We start from the raw sequence: 23,031 nt of genomic DNA on the forward strand, positions 1-23,031 counted from the left end.
CCCAGAACTCCCAGTAAACTATTTGGTTTCATTAAGGTTTCCATGACGAGGTAAATGGCGGCGGCACTTTAATTCCAAAACCAACAGGGAGAGGGTCCTAAATCGCACATCTGTCTCTGAATGAGGATGGCGGGGGCCGCTACTCACCCACCACTGTTGCCAAGAGCAGGAAACAATACAAGGTGTTTTATACAGTGTTGCCACAATAATGAAGCAGGGACATATCTGGATACAGTTACGCTTCGGCGTTCCACTTGGTATTGTCAGACAAAAATGAATTTATTTTTTTTATTTTTTGCCTTGACACCAATGAAACTTGTCATTGGAGGAAAAAAAACCCCCATAAAATAGTAACAATGTGGAATGATCAGTCCTGGACACATTTAGCTTGAAGTGACTGCCACACTGTGTCTCGTCTGGGGAGTGTCACTTCTAAGTAGTCAAAAAACATTGTTGCATTTTTATCTTATTTTTTTTGCAGAATTTCAAAAATTCACATCTATATAAAAAAAAGTCCAAAAAGAGACAGAAACCAAAATATTCCTAGGCCACTGAATCAAGCTTCACTAATGGAATGGATTTGTCAATATCCATGTCTGTAAAAAGTGGCCAAAAAAATTCTAACGAGCTAAATTTTATTTAAAATGACATAAAAGTATTAAAATAGGGGCTTAAATTTCAGATTCTATCCTCATTCCGGTAAAGATTGTGATATCTGAAATACCAACATAACATGTGACATAAAAATAGGCAAAAAATTGACAAACGTTCAAATTTAACCTAGGTGAAAAAAATAAATTAAAAAAAAAAAATAAAAAAATTATATATATATATATATATTTATATATATATTAGTATAATAAGAGAAAAGAATCATATATATATATATATATATATATATGAATGATAATATATTAATCCTCTCCCTCTCTCTATATATATGACAAATGATATACATGTAACCTATAGTGACCTGTTTTATAGTTCTTATATACGTGTCTATAACCTGTGTAGACAGATAACACCTACATGGATATAGATAGACGTACAGTTATATATCTATATGAATATCTACAAGGACATACTGATGGGGAGTGTAGGTTGTTTGCTCTATATGGGACAGTGACTGACGACCTCTGTACAGCGTGACATTATATGTTGGCGCTATACAGAGCCATCGCTACCTATATGACCCTGTCTATAACACCTACAGACACACAAACACATAAATTATTCTCACGCATCAAATCTATGATAAGAGTCCGAACAGACCTCCGGAATAATTCCAATTAACCACAAACATTTTATATGTTAATTGAAATATTAATTAAAAAAAAATTAATTAAAAACAAAAAACACCATTATTAGAATTTCCCAGCTTTAATTATCCTTCCTACTTGTAGCCTGAAAACAAAGCAATACTCCGACAAAACGTGACAACAACAACAGGCAACTTCGTGAAAGGGATTTTCAATCGCTATTAACCATTTAGGGGATTTCATGGCTAAGACGCTGCCAAAGGGACCGACTTCAAAAGGATCCCCCCCCCCCTCCCTACTAGATCCTGTCAGTGCAGGTCAGAAATACAAAAGTGGAAAGTCAGTGCAAAGCCGGTGCACGAAGAGAGCGCGCGGCGAGAATCAAACAAAGACCAATTAAAGTGATCATAACGTCCCAGTGAACACGAGGAGCCTCACCTGGTATTTCTGGACTTTCTCTGTGAATTCCCCACCCTGCTCAGGACTTGCCACTATAATTACCCCGACCAAAATACTGTGAAATTACCGCTCTGATCTGCTAATGGATGAAGAGGGGGGGAAGAAAAAAATTCATAAAAATTTTTAAAAAATTTCAAGCTGTTGTGGTTCCAGGCCAAGGGGCTCCGGCAAGATGGCGCAATGGGTTCTGACAACTTCTAAAAAAAAACTCAAAAGGAGAAAATTAAGGGGATGGGGTTTACATTGCCAAAGTCTGTTCATTAATTACCAATTTAATCGCGGCTGGAGGCCTGACATTACAGAAATCTGGCGGAAAGTTCTAATAGATTATGAAGACCACCTAAGAAGAATGACCAAGAAATGTACAAAACAATTAATACTGTTTCACTGCTATCAAAGGCACTTAGATTATTATACATCAAGTGAAGCTAAAGAATTAGTCGCTGGCAGAGCCGCCACTTGGAGCAGTAAATACAATGGCGCACAATTAGTAATGCACATGTGACTTTTCATTCAAGGCATATATCCTTGGGAAAGCTAGAACATGATAAGGAGAACAAAAGGAACATTTTAAATGAAATGAATAAAGATTTTAACTCTGCTCTGGAGCATGCTGAGCAAAACAGAATAGGCTGAGCCGAATCCGGGGCGCGGGGTAATGGTGATCTCATTCCAGGATTACACAAACCACAATCGTGACAAACCCAGGGAGGAGGGAAGAGAAACGTGTCCAAGCGATGGCCTGGTGGACGGCGAATACAATGTAACGAAGCGTTGTTTGTATCGCAGGTGAAATAGGGAGAGAGAACGGTGATGGTTTACACACGCACAGATATATATACACACACAGTATATATGTATTCTTATTTTCTCCCATACACACACGTATATCCATGTAGAACAATAACCGATTCTAGATCTTACATTGGGATCTGTTCACATCCACTTTACAATACATAGAACTACAGAACTGTGCAAAATGTCAGACTGTACGGGAAAAAATACTGAAATGTTAATAGTTTATTTTTGTCAATTAACAAAATAGAAATGTAAATCTCATCAATATTTGACCTTTGCACTTTGGAGGAGGAGCCTGGAAGTGATGATCCGGCCCCCGCAGATATCGCCCTGATCTCACCATCCTCCAGTCTGTCTGGGATGACCTGAAGAGACGGACAGATTGGACAAGCAACATCCACAGAAGATCTGGGCCTAGTTCTCCAAGATGGCGGCGGGAACAACCTCCCTGCCCAGATCTGCCAAAAAATTGTCTAAAAGAAGAACTGATGGAAGGCAAAGGGCAAAGGTCACACTGAATATTGATGGGATTTAGATTTCTCTGTTATTCATACACTTAGTATTTTCTTGATAAAGTAAGACTTCTATTTCTGAAAAATTTCTTACCTTGCAGAATTTTTCCGCACCTGCCTAAATTTTTTGTCCAGCCCTACGTCCGGAGCAGAGGTGTTCTTCTTTATCTCTGCTTTTGTCTCGAGATGAGGAGCGTTACTGTTACCTACTGAAGAGCAAACCTTATACTACACTATACACTATACAATAGCAGATATCAGGCCTACACAAAGATATACGGTAGAAGAAAGCGGCCTATGGATGAGTTTGGTGTCGGGCGATTTACAGACATACACCAGGTGTGAAGGACAATGTGAATAGGGTCTTAAACATACAAAGGTCACTGAACTTCCTACTCGTTTATGGGATTTGATCATATTACGTAGATTTTCAGTTTGTTGTAGGATTCCATATATAAGTTACAGTAAGATCCAGCTGTGACATTGTTACTGATAGTTATCTGTCTGCTCAGGAGGTACAAGAGAGTCAGCGCAGAAAACTCTCCCCATGTCTGAGGACTTTACTGATCCTCTTCATTTACTACAGGTGTCCGTACACATTACACAGACGTAGGCGGAGGGTCGGGGAATAACGGCTCACCTTATACACAGTATAGTCCATACAAGTCATACACGTCCAGTGACACCGGACAAAGGACAAATGTTATTCCTGGAAATCTCCTCGAACATTCTTACAAGGAGCGATCGGTCATGGACTAGTGGACGAAAATTATAAATATGGCGACCGCTCGCCAGACAATAATGGATCATCGGCTAAAATGAATGAAGTAGAATGTTAGTTCAACTATTCTCCTGCCAGGTTGTAGCTTACACCTGGAGGAAATCAAGAACATGTCATGATAAAATTGAAAATGTCCGATCCTTTCTACACAACAGGTCCTTTCAACATTAGCAAAATGAACTTAAAAGAGGTTGAAGAAGGTGAAAAAAAACATACATGAAAACCCCGGGGTATTGGTGTCTCCCAGCGGGGTCCGGTCCTCCTGCTCCGCTGTCTTGTTTTGCTGGAAGTCCACCGGAAGAAAACAGAACCAGACAGCGGCAGGAAACACTGGAGAACTGAGGACAGGAAACACTGGAGAACCGGGGACAGGAAACGCCGGAGAACCGGGGACAGGAAACGCCGGAGAACCGGGGACAGGAAACGCCGGAGAACCGGGGACAGGAAACGCCGGAGAACCGGGGACAGGAAACACCGGAGAAACAGAGACAGGAAACACCGGAGAAACAGAGACAGGAAACACCGGAGAAACAGAGACAGGAAACACCGGAGAACCGGGGACAGGAAACACCGGAGAACCGGGGACAGGAAACACCGGAGAACCGGGGACAGGAAACACCGGAGAACCAGGGACAGGAAACACCGGAGAACCAGAGACAGGAAACACCGGAGAACCAGAGACAGGAAACACCGGAGAACCGGGGACAGGAAACACCGGAGAACCAGAGACAGGAAACACCGGAGAAACAGAGACAGGAAACACCGGAGAAATGGAGACAGCATTCTCAGTCCACCAATGACACGGAGATGCAAGCTCAGCCCCTCTGAGGCCCTGCAGGGATATCGGTGCTGAAACGAACTTCACCAATACCTCTGCAACCAGGGCACACACCGGCAAGGCTGACTCTGCGCTAAATTCAGGGCACGGTCACATTTCTAGTGTTCAGAAGTCGCAGTTGCAGCATAAAGTGACTCCAATAACTTACACCGGTGAAGGATTTACAGAGTGACATGGCAATGTTTGGTTGTGTGACGACAGTGGCCGGCAAATTGGCCTTCTAGCCCTAGTCTGGTTGTCATACAGAAGACGACTACCTCAACTTAGTTGTGTTTCTACAAGATGGGACTGACAAGAAAGTTAAAAGGGTTGTACAGTTATGGACACTCATCTATCCACAGGATCGGGGGACCCCAATGATCAGCAGGATGGAAAATCCCTCTAAAGCCTCCTTGTGAATGGAAAACCAGAGCGCTTGCGTGACAAGCGCCCTTTCCCTGCTATGGGGTTGTCGGGACTGTAGAGGTGAATGGAGCACCGGTCATCCAGGTGCGCCATTCACAAGGCGGCTTTGGGGGGGTCGTCCTGATCACTTCGCTCCTGTTGTATGGATTGGGCATGTGTCCATAATGGTCCACCAGGGCTGTGGAGACACTAGGCCAAACCACTGACTCCTCCATAAGTCCATGGTCAGACAGATGCAGTAAAGCGACTCAATCACGAGAGAGCAGTGATATGATCTAGAATGCTGTGAAAGAACTTGTAACAACTTTATTAAATTATTAAGATTAAATAACTTTAAAATTTAAATCCATTTTATTTTGAAGCCTGAGTCTGTAACTTTTCACCCAAAACTGACCCCATCTCCGGCTCCCGATTCCCCTTCCACCACCAAGTCTCATAAAAGTGAAGGCAGCAATAAAGATATGGATTTTTTTAATCCACATTTTGCCTCCGATCTCCATAGAGGACGACATCTCCTGTGTGCGGCCTTGGCCTAAAGTCACAATCGTGGAGGAAAACCTGTATGTGTGTTATGCTTAGCCCAGGGCCCGAGGGGCGATGGAGACAGGACTTGTTGTCAATCATTGTGCCACCCCCCGCCGCCCTCGGGCCCCGCACTAGGTAGAACGCAGTCAGTTTTGCCCGGAGTGTTCCTTTACCTGTTGACAAACACAGAATAGATCTGGGAGAAATTTTCGTCCCTAGTAACAGAATCGCCGCCACGTAAAGCTAGCAGCCGTCACTCCTGCACATATTAAAGTAATCCAAACAAACTATCAGCAAAGAAAGTTCTAAGCAATAAGAAGGATTGCAGAAGACAATGCGCCGCCTCCCCATATTGCCAATTAGATGGCCCAAAGCTGCTTTTCTTATCTGGAGATCTGGTGATCGTATCTCAATCTGTCACAATTATCGGCATGGCAGAGCCGTCCTTTCAATCAATGTTTTCCAATTAACATCAAAGGACCAAGGTTGCATTCTGTTAAGTTCTGTTGTCTTGAGGATCCCTGTCCCCCCCCCCAACCCCCCACTTAAAATCTGTAAAATGAAGTTACAGGTTTAATTGCTAGAAGATGAAGAAGAAGAAACAACAACCGCTTTCTCTGCACTGAAGGAACAATTTATCCGGGTCTTTGAAACCTTTGTCCTGCTCGGAGAAAAGCAAAGCAATATCTGCTAAGTAGTAAAATAAATAGCGTCACAGCGAAGACGCCGCCGAGCGGGGCCCGAACATCTCAGAGTGTTGCTAAATCTTAAATTAATTACGGAGTTAATGCGGGGACGGCCCCCGGACCTGCGGCGCGTTAACCCCTTCTCTGCCGCGCGCTTTGATTACTCAGGCGTAGCTTACACGCACATTATACTGAGTGTGGGGCCGCTACACTCGCATTCTTCGGAGGATTTGTGGCTTTACCCTCTTTTTTTTTTAACTTATGGATTTGCTGGTGAACCTTGGGCTCAGGTCAGAGCAGCCGCGTGATTAAAGGACATTCTCATCTAAAAATACAATAAAAACGTAAAGAAAAAAAAATGGAGAGAATTTTCATTTCTACATTTGCCACGTACAGCCCTGAATCTCATCGGATATAAAATCAGCACAGTGACAATAATCTAATCAAAAAGAATAAAAAAAATAAAATAAATGAGTGGATTGTCAGATTTTTGGGATGCCTGGATTTAAAGGGGTCATCCAGGGAGTTTTTATTTTTTTATTTAAAGTATCTAAAGCCCCCCCAGAGGAAGGACCTTGGGATCTGGGCGGGTTCTGACCCTTGGTGGGGTGATGAGAACCAGAACTCGACCTCAGGTTGCTCCGCCTCCTCTTCCGTGCTCACCACTAGTTACCTGTACAATGGGGAGAGAGGTGGAAGAAGGCGGAGTGACCCCGGGTCAGGTGCTGGTTCCAATCCCATGACCGGGGGCTGGAACTCCTAAGGTACAGCATCTAAGTAAGGTAGTAAGTCTAAAGAATAATCCTGGAGAACCCCTTTAAGACTAAGACCTCATGTAGCAAGCCACGGCTCTAAAGTGCTGCAGAAAAGGCCACAGCGTTGCGTGTTTTTCCACATCCCCTTTCAAAGAAAGTTTGTGGATTTTCTGACCCTATTCTACATCTACAGCAGGGGTAGGGAACCTTCGGCTCTCCAGCTGCTGTGAAACTACAACTCCCAGCATGCTCCATTCACTTCCATGGGAGTTCCCAGAACAGCAGAGCAAGTATGCATGCTGGGAGTTGTAGTTTTGCAACAGCTGGAGAGCCGGACGTTCCCTACCCCTGTTCTACAGAGATCCCCAGCTATAATTCACATGCAATGGTTTTTGATATTACCCAGAATTCCATCCACTTTTCTGGTACTGTATGCTGTAATGCTATGGTCAATTTGTGGTGTTTTTGCACCGTGGGGCCCGGGTTAAAAGGTTTTTGTGGCACAGTATAACAAGTATTACCCACCTTACTGTTCCCTTTCTAAATCTTACTGAGCCCCCTGCTGGTTTCTACTCTCTAGTCCTCTCTCGACACTCGGGAAATGCCCATCTAGCCAATCGGTGACTGAGGCGGGTCATTGTGGACCCCACGAATAGGCTGACCAGTCCTCTGTCCGTGTGTCGGATGGGCGGCGGGGGATCGGTGAGGGGGTATTTATCCTGCTGAAGAGACACTTGAAAGAAATTTCCCTGGCTATCCGTGGAATTATCCAGCCATACAAGGCAGCCTATATGTATATGGCCACAGGCGCCCTCAGTAATAACCCCCAGGTCTAGGCTGGAGATCTCTTCTATTCGTTTAGCAAATTAGTTGGATCCATTTATAAAGGAATACTGCTCATTGGCTACCACTAGAATGATCTAGATCACCGATCCCCACCCGGTTACTTCCTAGCTTTGGGGTGGTCCGGTGATCCTTCACATTAAGGAGACCAAGCTGTACACGGAATCTTATCGGCAATGATCCAGTATGCAGATTAGTAACCGTCTCTCTACGGCGACCTGGAGCGAATAGACACCACCAGGAAGGCGGCCATCTACTAGCTAGAAGAGATGATGTCCATGTGTTTGTTTATTTATGGCCTAACCTTGGAAGCTGAACTGCAGATCTGGTGCCTGGCCACTGAACTGTATAGTACGCAGCCTGGACGTAACGCCTAACAGCTGATCTGTATAGGGACTGGCTGTCGCCCCTCTCACCGATCAGTTATTTACAGGCTACTCTAAGAACAACCCCTTTAATTGGAATACTTCTGCATTTTCTTGAGCCAAAGCCAGGAGTGGATGGAGCAGAAGGTAGAAGTAGAAGAACGTCCCATATCTTTCCCATTCCTTTTGCAGCCGCTCTTGGCTTTGGCTCAAAAAAGACATAAAAATCTCCAACAAAAACAGCTGCGTTTCCGCAACGCGGGGCCTCAGTCTGAAGTCTATTTCTCCTTGTCAGAAAGCCTATAAGGAGTCTCTATCCCGGCCCCGCCAACTACTGCCCTATAGACAGTCTCAGCTCCTACAGGACGGCCGAGGACACAGCGACCGCTCACAGGTCATCAGCCAAGGAAACGCCATTATGGAAAGTAAATCAGCGTGAACTCCCGGGGGAAGAAGATCTTACAAGGTCATCGGGGAGGTTATCGGAGGGGCAGCAAGAGAAAGCTAAGAAAGCAGCCGGACCCCACCTGGCCGTCACCTCCCATCTAACTCAACACATCCCAGAAAGAATATTCCGGACAGAGGAGGGACAGGAAAAAGTTATTGGTATCTCTATCATTAGAAAGAGGGGACGGGGGAGGGGGGGGGGGGGGGGAAGGGGATGGGGTCAGCGCTGTCTATGTAATGTCACTGTAATATCCGTCATCGAGCAGCGATCCATCTACTTCTATTATGTATCTAATATTGGTCTATCCATCTGTCATCGTATAATGAAATCATCTATCTATATCTACTAATCACCACTTACCTGCCAGTCATCTTATATCTAACGCCTCTAATTTTCTATAAACATCTAAGCCGCCATCCCCTATCTATCTATCTATCTATCTATCTATCTATCTATCTATCTATCTATCTATCTATCTATCTCCTATCTATCTATCTATCTATCTATCTCCTATCTATCTATCTCCTATCTATCTATCTATCTATCTATCTATCTATCTATCTATCTATCTATCTCCTATCTATCTATCTATCTATCTATCTATCTATCTATCTATCTATCTCCTATCTATCTATCTCCTATCTATCTCCTATCTATCTATCTCCTATCTATCTATCTCCTATCTATCTATCTCCTATCTATCTATCTCCTATCTATCTATCTATCTATCTATCTATCTATCTATCTATCTATCTATCTATCTATCTATCTATCTATCTCCTATCTCTCTATCTCCATCTATCTATCTATCTATCTATCTCCTATCTATCTATCTCCTATCTATCTATCTCTCTATCTCCTATCTCTCTCTCTCCTATCTCTCTCTCTCCTATCTCTCTCTCTCCTATCTCTCTCTCTATCTATCTAATATTCTCCATATGAAACAAATAATAATAAATGTAAATCTGTGCCGGATACATTGGAGACAATAATTACAATGTTACTTGTTTCGGATGACAGACTAGAAGCTAAAGTTTGCCATTCCATCTTCTTCTACTTCTAATGTGTCGGCCATTGTCTTATTAGTTTCCACCATTGGAGTTGCGTTTTAGAATCTGGTTTGTGGTGACGCATCTGGTCACTGCTATAATATTATTTCCCCCTATACTAGTATATGGACAGTTTTATGTTTTGGATGAGAATCCTCTGACACTGCTTTGCAGACTCGGCTCTTACTGAAATATTCTTGCTGTCAAAAATCTCAGAAATCTTGACAGGGCTCCAAAATCACCTACATAAGGTCAAAGGGCGCAGACCGTCCCCTTTGCGATCCATTATACCACTGATCCAGGACCGTACACAGCACTATGGCTTCCACTGTATATAGAAGTCACAATGTCACGCGATGGCGACTGATAACACAACAGACTGTATTAGTAATCTAAGAGAAGGAAACCATCAGCAGGGAGACTTACATCACTGAGCTGCTTGGCACGTGTAGTGGCTGCCGTGTTTTGCCTCTGCTTGTTTCCCGCTTTCAGCGCGGCGTCTCTTCGGGCCTGCTCCAGTAATAACCGGGCGCGCTCTTTCAGTTCCTCTTGACGGGATAACATTCGTTGCTATAAGACATAAGTATAAAAATGGTGATGAACCCGGTACACCGGCACTGGACTGGAGAGAACCGGTCACACTAGATCCTAAAAGCCCAATGACATCCATCATCTGATCGGCGCCGTCACCCTGAGCACTTTGGTGCAAATCTGTTCAGCTATTCCAAAGATATAAGCCCTTTTAGTGTTGATTCAAATTATTCTACTGGCCTTACCAAATTACTTTAATACTGCATGACATCAGAAACCCCTAGCCCTGACAAATCACAGTGTTCCCGCCCACTTGGCTATCTATACCCTAATTTGCATCAATGCCGAAAGGGCTTATATCTTTGGAATGGCTGATGCTATTCAAGTTACGCATTACTGACACACTAAGGAATCCATGTAAAAATTATGGTGTTTAAAATTAAAGGGATTGTCCAGAACTAGAGAAAACGAGAGCTGCTTTCTTCTAGAAACAGCGCCATACCTGTCCAATGGTTGCACCTGGTATTGCAGTTTTACTCCACTGAAATGCATGAAGCTTTGATCCAACGCACAGCCCATAGACTGGTGGTGCGGTGTTTTTGGAAGAGGGCAGCCATGTTTTTGTAATCTTAGACAAGCCCTAATAAGTCTTTAGAGGGGAAATCCACAAAAAAGTGATGATCTGATATATCACAGTGACAAATGAGAAGACCCTCTGACCGGTGAGACCCCCGAACACCTCCAGTGACCTCACCGGCGACCCCAATATCTGATCAGTGATGGAAGTTTCTGAATAATAAAATATCAGGAAAAATGTCCATAATGGCAACAGGAAAGCAACGGTGACAACGAAACAGCAAGTTAGCCTTGAGTGTTCTGCTGCGGTCACTGAACATGTCACAGGCTGCTTACAGTAGGAGACGTCTCTTGGTGCTTTGTTTTTCCCTAATCTATTCAGCCATTCCAAAGATATAAGGCCTTTTAGTGTTGATGCACATTAGGATATATTAGACAAGTGGGCGGTAACACTACACGACATACAGCACGTGAAGAACCCACCCCCAGAGAAACCACAGTGTTACCGCCCACTTGGCTATTATACCCTAATGTGCATGAACACTAAAAGGCCTTATATCTTTGGAATGGCTGAACAGATTTGGATAAACAAAACACCAAAATACTCAGACCTGGTGACTGGTCCTTTTTAAGTTTCAGGGTACACTTCTGTTCACACTTGGCAGACAGATAACAATAACAATAACTCTTCCTGCGAGGCCTGAGGTAATATCTCAAAATGGTCCGCTACTCACTTGACCCTGAAAACCCCACAAAATCATGCAAGGCCCGGGGATCCAACCTGCGAGTGCACTTCAAGAACACTCGTGAGACTGCTCAGGCCATCAAGGGCATGCACATCCGCAAGGCCACCAAATACTTAAAAGATGTCACCCTGAAGAAGCAGTGCGTTCCCTTCCGTCGTTACAATGGAGGTGTTGGCCGTTGTGTCCAGGCCAAGCAGTGGGACCGGACACAGGGACGTTGGCCCAAGAAAAGCGCAGAATTTCTCCTGCACATGCTGAAGAACGCAGAGAGCAATGCAGAGCTGAAGGGGTTGGATGTCGATTCTCTGGTCATCGAGCACATTCAGGTGAACAAGGCCCCCCAAGATGCGCAGACGAACCTACCGCGCTCACGGTCGCATCAACCCCTACATGAGCTCCCCCTGCCACATTGAGATGATTCTGACCGAAAAAGAGCAAATCGTCCCCAAACCAGAGGAGGAAGTTGCTCAAAAGAAAAAGATCTCTCAAAAGAAGCTGAAGAAGCAGAAGCTCATGGCTCGGGAGTAACAGTGGACTGTACAGAAATAAATAACATAAAACTTCCAAATGAGGTGTGAACTGTGTCTTACAATGTGCATGAGTGTGGGATAACAATGAGAATCCCGGCTATAATATACTGTATGTATATGTAGAATCTATTCACATCTCTATATTACACCCAATAATGTTATATCCTATAGGAACGCAGCGAGTCTGCAACGTGTGACATGATGGAGAGATTCAGATCAGCAACAGCGACCTTGTCAGAAGTAAAGTGACTCCAAGTCAAGCAGCCGACTTGTGGATAAAATACCAGAGATATACTGGACTAATTCATGAAAATCTACTAGGGTTGGGGGGAAATCGTCACTCCATAGGGAGAGACCACTATTTAGGTGTGTGGAGTCTTATTAAGCCATGAGCGCTCCACTGCAAAGGAACATGGGAAGAAGATGCAAATCTGACTTCCATGATGTAATTAGGAAGTCAGTGCCTCAGTCATGCACACCAATAGAGGGCGCTCCCTGAGGATGTGCAAGTCTAATACAACATGGAAGACAGACTTGCATATTCTTCCTATGAAGAATCAACTAGTGATTGATGTTCTATGAAAGTAAATATGTAACAAGTTATACATCTAATTGTACAATATTAATCATTGTAGAATATAGAAAAAAATCATCATCTTTAATTTTGTAGCTGGCCCTGACCACGACAAACTGCTGATTGTTCATTTCTGTCACCTTTGCAAATTTTACTACAATTTTGGAGCACATTCACAGCCCAGCTTGAGCTGCACCCCCTTCCAATGAGACGCCATTGCAGCTGCCTGTGCCGCCTCCATATTCTATACGTCTTTGTAAGTTGGGTCTGTAACGCGGTCTCTTGTCCTAATGTGATGTCGTGAAAACAATAAAACAAACTGGCGCTTCCCAGCTGAGCAGGTGATGAAGTTAATGGGCTAATTACTAAGATATCATGTGCGAGGAAAGATTTACAGCCGTAGAAGTCCGTCCTGTTTCCTGCCACTGCGATGTCGGTGACGAGACATAATGAGTCGGAGAGATTTACAATCCAATAATCTATGTGAAGTGATTTACAACCTGAAAGGAACCAAAAGTGACACGCGTGCAGCAACGCACATGGGGCGGCCCCAGCCCTCTAATTTGTAATCCGTATAAACAGGACGCCAGGTTAGGGGATGACATTTAGGAAGCGCTCCTACTTGTTGTTGGTTCTCGGGTGCAGATGTTCCTCCCTTACTGTCTGTGCTCACATGGGTTTATATATACAGTATATATATATATATATATATATATATATATATATATATATATATATATATATATATATATATATTACCGCAGCGCTCCTCTAATCTCAGAGGATTCGTCTATAAAACACCACCATCAACTGGTAGCCAATGGGTCTAGGCATAATATATATCAGAGAGGACTGGAGAGGATTGGGCATTGCCTGGTCATTGTCCTTAGATGCATGATGGGATTATTGGCACTAACTCAAATCCCTTTTTCAAGAACCATCGCCTGGCCTATAGGATTGCTTGCACCTTCATGGCGCTCTCCTCTAGATCCACCCCTCCAAGGACTCTCCCCTACCCAACTGATAAAGAACAACCACCCAGAGAAAACTGTCTACAGATATGGCTCCAAGCCCCCGACCCAGTGCACAATCCAAGTGGGGCTCCGAGTCTCCGTTCTGCCCCATAAGATATGGAGCATGTCCTATCCAGAGTTGAAATTCCCATTGAAATCAATGGAAGATGGAAGGCACCAGGGTAACACTGGGACTTTGCCTTAAAAGATTGGACTGCCCTTGGCGTGCTCTCTTGGTTGGTTGTGCATGAGGTTTGTTCTGTCAACAGCATTTGGTGGATTGCTTTCCAGCACAGTAATGGCCGCAGGCAGTAATAGTCTGGGACTGACTAATGGAAGTCCATGGGAGAATTCTCTAGACACAAACTGTGCAGGAAACCGTCACATTGTCTATTGGCAGTAGTGAATGCAATGGGGAGTCAGTGGGGTTACTTAGAAAGGTGTGTTCTTCTATTGTAATCCTGTTTGTGATGTAAATTTGAAGGCTGCAGCAAAGAAAACTCTACAGAATTGGCAAGTGACAGTCTATTATTAGGCTTAGTGGTCTGAGTAAAACGTTAAAGGTACAGTACTCTTTTAAAATGGGAATGGTGGCAGAAAAACTCAGAAAGGGAGCAAATGTTCATATATTTCCCTTAGACACCAAGGCATCATGGCGCTCTCACTAATGGCAAACAGTATTCCTCAGATAGTGGACAATCTGGACAATGCTCTGTGAGATGAACAGTCTGACACTGTAACAAAATATCACAGCGCCGTTGGTTAAATGGTCTCTAACGTTTCAGGCCGCTCATTTAATATGGGGGGGGGGGGGGCGCCGGGGCGCGAAGGGGTATGAGCATGGGGGACAAAGGTGGCTGCGTGAAGCCAGGAGCAGCCGGTAGGTAAAAAGCCCGTGGGGACAGGCAAGGAGCAAATGGGACAGGGGCGCGCAGGAGTGGATGTGTCGACACATGGCGGATCAAACCCAACAGCGAATGCTGAAATATCAGTGGCTCAGCGCCAACTCCAACCTGCAGACGAAGTCGCGGGCAGATGCTAATATAAGTTATATTACAATATACAGTTTGTTACATATTTACTATCATAGGAAGTCAATCACAGGCTTTATAATGGCCTAGAGAATCTTTACGGGTTCTGAATGACCCCGACTTATGAAGGGGTTTGATCTAAAGCAGGAGGTGGCATCAGAAAAACAGAACATCCCTGCTGTAAATGCAGTATGAACATACCAGGCCCACTGACAATCCAATTATGTTGAGAAGATAAGATACAATCCGATCTCCCTGTAATATCAGCAGCAGCACCAGCCCTAATAGCCCCATAACTGAACAATGACTATTCTGAGAACTCCGTAACATAAAAAACCCACAAGAAAACACATAATAATGAAAGCCTGCCTGTATAGAGTGCGCCCTCCGAGGGACAGGACAGGAATATTCATAGAAGTTTTCGAGAAACTCTCAGTAAAATATTCCGCATTCCAAACAACTGGGACTCCACCTAGACAGACTCCCAAAAACCAGACCTGACACATTATGATTTATTAGGTGGGGCGGTTTGTGAATTTAATTAACCCCGTTTATATAACCATATCAAAACAGTTTTCATTTCACACTTCTATATTAACGTGGAGGCAAATGCAATTCAGCAGACATGAAAGGTGTAGGCCTAGAGATGCCTACAAGACAAACACAGACGGCGCACAACAAGGACACGGACAACCTACCTCAGGGGTTTTTCCAGTTTGGTCAGAATGGTTTGATGCGGTTTTTGCTGCATCCAGCAGGGCGCTGATCCCAGTCTGTGGAATAGGTGGGACTTTAAGGGAATTATCGACAACTTTTTCATAAGAGTCTCCAAGTAGGCCAGCAGAAGAAACATTGGCAGCTTTTACTTGAGTGCTGGGCTCCAGTCTCTTACATGCTTGGGTGGAGGGTGGACTTTGCTTTACTTGCTCTGGTAAACCAGGACTTGGAGATTCTGCAGGTGGTGTGACCTCCTTACTAGTATCTGGGGTGCAAGACAAATCGCTAAGATCGGCCACATCAGGTTTCAGCAACTTCCTCTTAGCCGCGGTTGGCTTTGCTTGAGAGTGACCTGGGCCGTCAAACCTCTGTTCCTCGGGTTCTAAAGTTCTACTGGAGCTCTGGATTTCTAGGTGGCTTCTAGTCCTAGGTGTAGGATATTCACTTTCATTGTTGGCTTGTTCACTTACGTCTTGGGATTTGCCATCATGATTCCTAATCGCGCTATCACTGGTCATGGAGGAGTCACTTTGGGACACAACATCTGGCATGGTGGCCGTTGTCTCCTGCTGAACGGAAACGGGTTCACTATTCAAGTCACTAAGTTCAGCATAAAACTTCTCCTGGTCAATGGAGCTGTTCGTGTCCGTTTCATAATTGCCAACCTTGTACGTGCTTTTACTACTGTTCTCTTCAATCTGAACTACATTCAATTCCTGCCCACAAAAATGGGCCCGAATTTGATAGAGATAAGTCATGACAGTCAACTTGTCTGGGATTGCTAATAGGACCATGTCAGATGGCTCCAGTAATCGAGAGATTCCTATACTGGCAAATCCATCGTACGCCTGGAAGAGAAAAACAGAAAGGTAAAGGCTGTGCAATCGCGGTACAATAAGAAAAGATGAATTATTTTTTGTGCTTTGACTACGACAACAGAACCCTGAACCCCATGAAGTACTTCGGTGCCAGACAATCCTCACCAAGGAGAATTATTCACATTTAGGCCTCATACAATGGTTTTTTCATGGCTTACACACTGACCCATTCACTTCTACGGCCCCATACACATGGACATGTATTTTCACAATGTGGAATATGGGACTATGAGAAAATCTTGGGACAGGTCCTGGCTCAATGGCCTCAAATGAATGGTGTTCTAGGAGCATGGACAGCGCACGGGCGGCACTTGGAGGACATCTAGATGCCATCGGTGCCATCCTACAAATGAATATTACACATATCTATTCCACCAAGAGTGTGAGTCGCCCACGGACAGGCTCATTTCAGTTTGGGTACAATATCAATTTGTTTCCACTGCAGAAAGTCCTTGCCTCATATAGTTCATTGTCATTAATAGGGATGACCAATCAGCTGAGCAGTATTTGGACATGTGACCTTCTAGTACCACGTTGACTCACTTGGTACTCATTCTAAGAGCCTACTAAGACAACCGACCACATTGACTGTGAGGTGCCCATGTCCGTGAAAAATAGAGGAGGAGTCTATAAAAAAGACAAAACAAAAACAGATCCTTCGCGGATCCATCGAGACACAGCCAAGTCTTGGCTTGGTCATGAGACTTGAGCTTTAAGCAGGTACCAAAAAATGTACCTGGAACAGTGGAAAAAAAACAAAGATGGTCAAGGCGACCTCAGGTCAAATCAGTGATGATGATATCTATGGGTCAATTCTGGAAAAACATCACTTCTGAAGCTACGGATGGGGACAAACTGGCTCTGATCTGATCGGACGCTCAATGGGAAAGTTGACCAAAAGTAGCGGGCAGAAGGGGCTCGGGTCCAGGATTGGACTTCTCAGAGTTTGTTTGTCACAATGGAAAGACATAAGTTGCACGAAGCTGCAGAAATAAAAATGGTTGGAATTTTTAATTGAGCCCTATTGTAACCTACAGATGGCGGATACCACTGCCCTACGTGCACCGCTCCTCGATGAGTGTGTCAGAAATTTTACGCAAATGTTCTGAATGATTTTGTATTTGTTTTTGTCTTCTATCCTTATATACAAATGAACAAAAAAATGTCACAAACAGCACTGTGACAAGTGACACTTACTAAAGGATTGTGAATTAATGTTCACCTGCAAGTAACCTATAACTGCCGTAGGGAAAAAAATTGCATAAAATTGCCATAACACACACATAAGCTCCCAGTCTACACCCCCCTCCCCCACTGACCCAAATCACTTTTACACCTGGTTTTATCCCTGATACAACATGAAAAGGATCTCAAGTACGAGGAGCAGTTATCAGCGTAACAGCGGCCTGATATTTTGCAAACCTCGTCCCTCTTGTGATTGACAACCTGCGGCAGATCAGAGTTTATCATCACGCGGGATCAGGCTACAAGCTTCCCAGTGGTCCAGCTATCACTTCCAATCTGCCACCCCGGAGGACTCAATTTATTTACAGTAAGTATTCCTGGAGATGGCGACACATCTGAGAGTCTGGTCACACATGTTCAGTGCAAAATATTATTATTGTGAATGATGAACAAATTAATGTATAGTAATGGAGGTGAATACAATGCAGTAGACGTGGGGAGATGGTCAGTGTTTAGTGTTCTTCTACAGGAGCCATCTAGGTCCCATCTCTCACCTTAATTCCTCTATAGGGCTGGTAATGTAGAGTTTTTGCCCTCACCGCTCTGCCTGTCCCACTGAAGTCCGCAGGTTTAGTCGTTCTATGTCTAATGTGTATGCTCACCCAGTGCCGCACCTCCCATGTGGCGACCGCTTCAGGCGGCGCTATGCCAGGGCCCCGGGGAGGGCGGCATTTTTGCTTACCTAAGCCAGTCAAGGACAAGCTGTCCTGGACTGGCTGAGCGTCAAAGTCACCAAATGGTGGATTGGGGAGGCCCTGTGGATGCAGCGCTGCTCCAGCGGCCTCCCCTCATGCTCAGGCAGAGAGCATGTCCTCTCCGTGCCTGCTCTCTGCCTGCTAACGCCGCTCCGCCACGCCCCCTTTGCTCCACCCAGCCCCCTCCGCTCCGCCTCGGGCGGCGAAAAAGGCAGGTTCACCCCTGTGGTCACCTTTAGAATGGTGTTGCTGTTTTAGGCTAAGGCACCATGCAGTGAATCGCTGACTCTATTATACCTATAGGGAAACGCCAGCAATTCCACAGGTATGATTAACATGACGCCATTTACAAAATCGCAACAATTTTGCAAATTGCAGCATTTTTGATGCAGATTTTTTTCTGCAACATGTGGATTGCGATTTGCCAGAATCTCATCCACTTTGCAGGTCCTGTAATAGTCGGGCGGTCATTGTAAATCGGACATGTTCTGTCATGTTTATTGACTCCTTACTCAGATTTTGTGTTTCTTTTTATCTATGCGGAATTGAGTTTCGTTACAATCTCGTTTCATTGTATACTATGCGGATAAACATTAATAAACAGATTATTAAAACAAAACCCCCCATAGAGCCGCCATCCTCCACCACACTGTACATCAAGGGTGTCCTATGGAGACATGGCGGATCTGCCCAGAGATGCATCTAGGACCAGGAGAGGTAGATGAAGTTATACAGGGAGGCTTCCAATGTCATCCAAGGTTACTGGAGCGCTCTTTAGTCTAGGCCGTTGTTCATACTTAGCCAGCAAGGAGTTTATGATATGAACACAAGTATAGGGGCAGGGACAACCATGGCAGGCTTCATGCATCCGAGAAGCTACAGCTTCCATCTGAAGACATTAAGTAGCCCCAACCTAAGGAACTCCATCAGTAGATAAGGAGAACACAAGACTAATCTGTCTGTGACGTTATCACGGCCGATCAGCCGGCCCCTCTTGCTTGCTGTGTAATTGCTGTCATTTGTTCTACTGAAGAAGAACACCCAAGATAACCAGCCCACCCCATATACAATCCAGATGATCTGATACAGACTCCCACAATGTCGGAGGATGGTGAGAAGTGATGGATATAAATGTCTGCACCACCGTGAACCTCGCCGTACGGTAAACTACTGTAGGTGATCTACGACTGCGGAGAATGAAAAAGTATAACACTAGAAATACTTGTGCATCCACGTACGACATTCTGGCTTTGTAAGTTTCAATATTTGGCTTGTGAACACATGGCCACTAGTGCAGGTACCACACAATAGGATGGCTACAGGATTCCATAAACCTGCGCGTCAACCTGGAGCCTCGTCTATTAGGTGGCAGAAACTCAAATCTAAGCCAGTTAGGAGGCAGCAAAGATTTGACTTTAGAATTTACAGTGCGGGTCATAATGAATCTGTAAAATCACAGAAGACCTTGTCAGTCCTGCTCATCTCCACCAATTTTTCAGAAAAGTGGAATGCAAGACACAAAAAGACCAAAAGCCTGGATTTTTGGCGCAAAAGTGGTCAAAAATTACAACTTTTTTGGTGCCAATTTCTGGCATAAAACCAGTATTATCTCTCTTACTTGTATATGTCAACATATTCCGCAGAGCTTTACAGGGCTCACAGTCTAAATTCCCTATCGGTAGGCTTTTGGGACCATAAAGTTATAAATTCCTCCCATACTGTGGAATTTGATTCTCTTCTTGAAAAATGTTCCTGCCTTCTCCAAAGACTGTCCTTTTATGTCTGATGCTCTAAATCTACACAGTGTTTTGGTGCTATGGTAAGACCTAAATATATAGAAAGCTGTCCAAAGGCCCTGTACATATGGCGCTATGTTAAATTGAATCAAAAATTTGATGGGTTTTACTCTAATTTTTCATGAAAATGAAAAACAAAACAAAAAAAAACAAACTATAAGACTTCTTCACATAGAGTTTGCATAGGCACATGCAAATTTTTGCACCACCACTGACCAATGGGTGTCGATGTTTGTGAGAATTGTCCCATTGCAACATAGGCTATATGATAAACAGGGAGATGTCCATCAATTCATTCCACCCAATGTGATAAGGACGGTTCTTTTGGAGGTTGTCAATGTCAGAGCGCAGAAAGTTTTATGCTTGTCCACTTCTGTTGGTGTCTCGGACTCCGGTCACACTATGGTTTTATCAGTCCGTTGGACATCAGGGTTAGTAGAGTAATGGACACTGATGGAGCCCCCGTGATCCCGGTCCGTTCCCACAGACTCTATCTTACGCAACTAGACTGTCACTTTTCTTTTGCAACGTAAGAAACCTTTGTATTTATTCCCTGTCTGGTTCTGATGGCCGACTGTCAGAAGATCCTTCCCTGGCATTGGCCTTCATTCTTACTGTATATGTGGCAGCATCATCCTGTACATGCGAGGAAATCCCTTGGAATTGATCCTACAAATGAATCAGTGACCCAGAATCCATCACTTCCATACAGAACATATTACGGACGAGCGACTGCACCGAATCCATTGTAACCGGCCTAGGACCTTGTTCTGCCGTTCTCATGCATTGCCTGCAGGGAATACTCTGCAATTCTGACCCCACTCACTATCTTAGTCTAGCTCATGATATACCAAGAACGGTATTAAAGGCAATTAGGCCACCTCTAAAAAAGACTAATTTTTTGTTTTTTTACATGGATAGACACATGAACAAAAAAAGATCGGCGCCAGGAATGAGAGCGGCCATACTTGTGCTGTGTGCGTACTGATGGCAGTCACATATAGGGCACCAGCTACATTCCCTATCAATATCTATAAAAAAAAAAAAGTGCATTTTTTATTTTAGATTTTTTTTTTTTTTTGGCCGACCACCTTCATTTTAGATCAGAAAAAAACAAAACCTTTGGAGTAACAGGGTGTAAAAACCTGCTGTAGGGGAAGGTGCAGGCCTCGGCTTTATAATCCTCTGTCAACAACACAAAAAAAAATAAAATAATAGGAAGCACTCCAACCTTTACGAAAAAATAAAAAATAAAACCTGTATTTATGCCATATGCGAGATTCCATCTATATGTCATAATTCTACTTTATCCACTTTTTTGTATTTTACCAAAGTCGGTCACCTGCCCATTTTTGTAGAAAGACAGGCCGCCCATCACATTAGAAAATAAGGGAAGTTTTTATTAGTTTTATTTTTGCAGAACTGACTACAACCTGCTTCTGCCTCGATACAATGGAAGCGAAATTACTATGAGTTTAACAAAATTTAAAGTAACAGAAAAACAATAAACCGCTCCCTGCATCCTTATTCCATGCATCAGGGCCCATAAGCCAATCCAAGGCAGTCGGCCTTGTTGTAACGCACATGACCATACAGGACGGGAGCTTATGGCCGCGCCACCTACAGCAGGACGGAGAAGGCTTCCGAACAGGATAGGACTTTGTATATTGTCTGATTGACAGCCATCAATAGGCGACTGTCAGGAAAAGCACCACAGGCGGTTTCCCAAACATTGGCCAATTATGGGCCGCACTGACATATTGGCCGGGATCGGGTGACAGGTAAATGGCTTTCTTTAAATTGGCTGCTGCGTCTGGATGCGAAGAATGAGGAGCTTTGTTTGATGCAACTCGGGAGCGGAAATAACAGCAAATCTCTGACTAATGTGCAGAGGACAAACAGAGCTGAGAAATGGCATTGTCTTATGCGGTTACATTTATTAGGAATGAGAAAGGGCATTCACGTCACAGGAGGAAAAATCTCCACCACATACTGACAGTCTGGTTTGCCCAACTTTTTTGCTTTTTAATAAAATTTTGGAATAATTATAGTATAATAAAATAATAATAATAATAATAAATAATAATAATAATAATTATATAGTGGATATCAGAGCAGCCCGAGATCCAGTCTTCTAAAATCCCGCTCTACTTGCGCCTGTGACTTCCAGATGAGTTGATTATACATATTTATACATTGTTGTTTGGTCCAACCACAAACCCTGGGATTAATGGGGGTCTATCATGTCCAAAGTGACCCCCAACCCAATAACAGTGCCGTGTGACCATACCAGTGTGGCTACAAACCCATCAAGCAATGCAGAAAAAAAAAATTCATCCTTTTATGGACATGCAAATCAGTCCTAAAGTGCACTGGAGGCGGAGCCTGATTTGCTAACAGACATCTGTGATGCAAACAGGGGTTGAAAATGTCATTCACACCTAAAGGGGTGGCAATGGGAAGCGATTAGAGATCTGGGCACTTGCAGCAGTTTGTAAGCACTTTTGGCAAATAAGCCCCGCCCCCAGTGCTCTTGCAGGCTAATTTCCATATTGATAAAGATGAGAGTCTCTGCATTGTTTCTTTGGCTTTCTGTGCTTAAAGGTTTTTGTTTTCAGTACTGTGGGGTGTAGACTGGGATTGTTCTGCATATATATATATATTATATATACACACACACAATGTATGGCAAGGCCTTTGGTAACTGTGTCAGGCAAGGTGAGAATCAACCATTGAGACTCACTATTACAAACACCTGTACACAGCATTACACAATCCTACCGCCTCAGCGCCCAAACCTTTATAGGGTCCATTAGCTATTTTGTATTCTATTATATATAAGGGGATATAAGAAATTCCCATGGACGCAATCCTATAATAACTAGTGAAACGTGTAGTCCTAAAGTGGAGCGCACGATACACAAGATGACACAATAATTAGGGGTAGTCAGGTTCTTCTCGGCTATTCCTAAATTG

At 43.9% G+C, this 23,031-nt stretch overlaps 1 protein-coding gene across 5 annotated transcripts in view; it reads right to left on the minus strand.

Moving 5' to 3' along the window:
* EHBP1 (EH domain binding protein 1) overlaps positions 1–23,031 on the minus strand; it is a 249,130-nt gene that overhangs the window by 116,006 nt on the left and 110,093 nt on the right. For all 5 annotated transcript variants that reach the window (XM_075266974.1, XM_075266972.1, XM_075266971.1 and 2 more), the window contains 2 exons: positions 15,423–16,289; positions 10,150–10,293 (listed from right to left, as the gene is read on the minus strand). In XM_075266974.1, coding sequence (XP_075123075.1) covers positions 10,150–10,293; positions 15,423–16,289 — 1,011 coding nt within the window. The remainder of the gene's footprint in view (positions 1–10,149; positions 10,294–15,422; positions 16,290–23,031) is intronic.

The sequence above is a fragment of the Leptodactylus fuscus genome, chromosome 3 (genome assembly GCF_031893055.1).
Source record: "Leptodactylus fuscus isolate aLepFus1 chromosome 3, aLepFus1.hap2, whole genome shotgun sequence".
In the NCBI taxonomy this organism is placed as follows: domain Eukaryota; kingdom Metazoa; phylum Chordata; class Amphibia; order Anura; family Leptodactylidae; genus Leptodactylus; species Leptodactylus fuscus.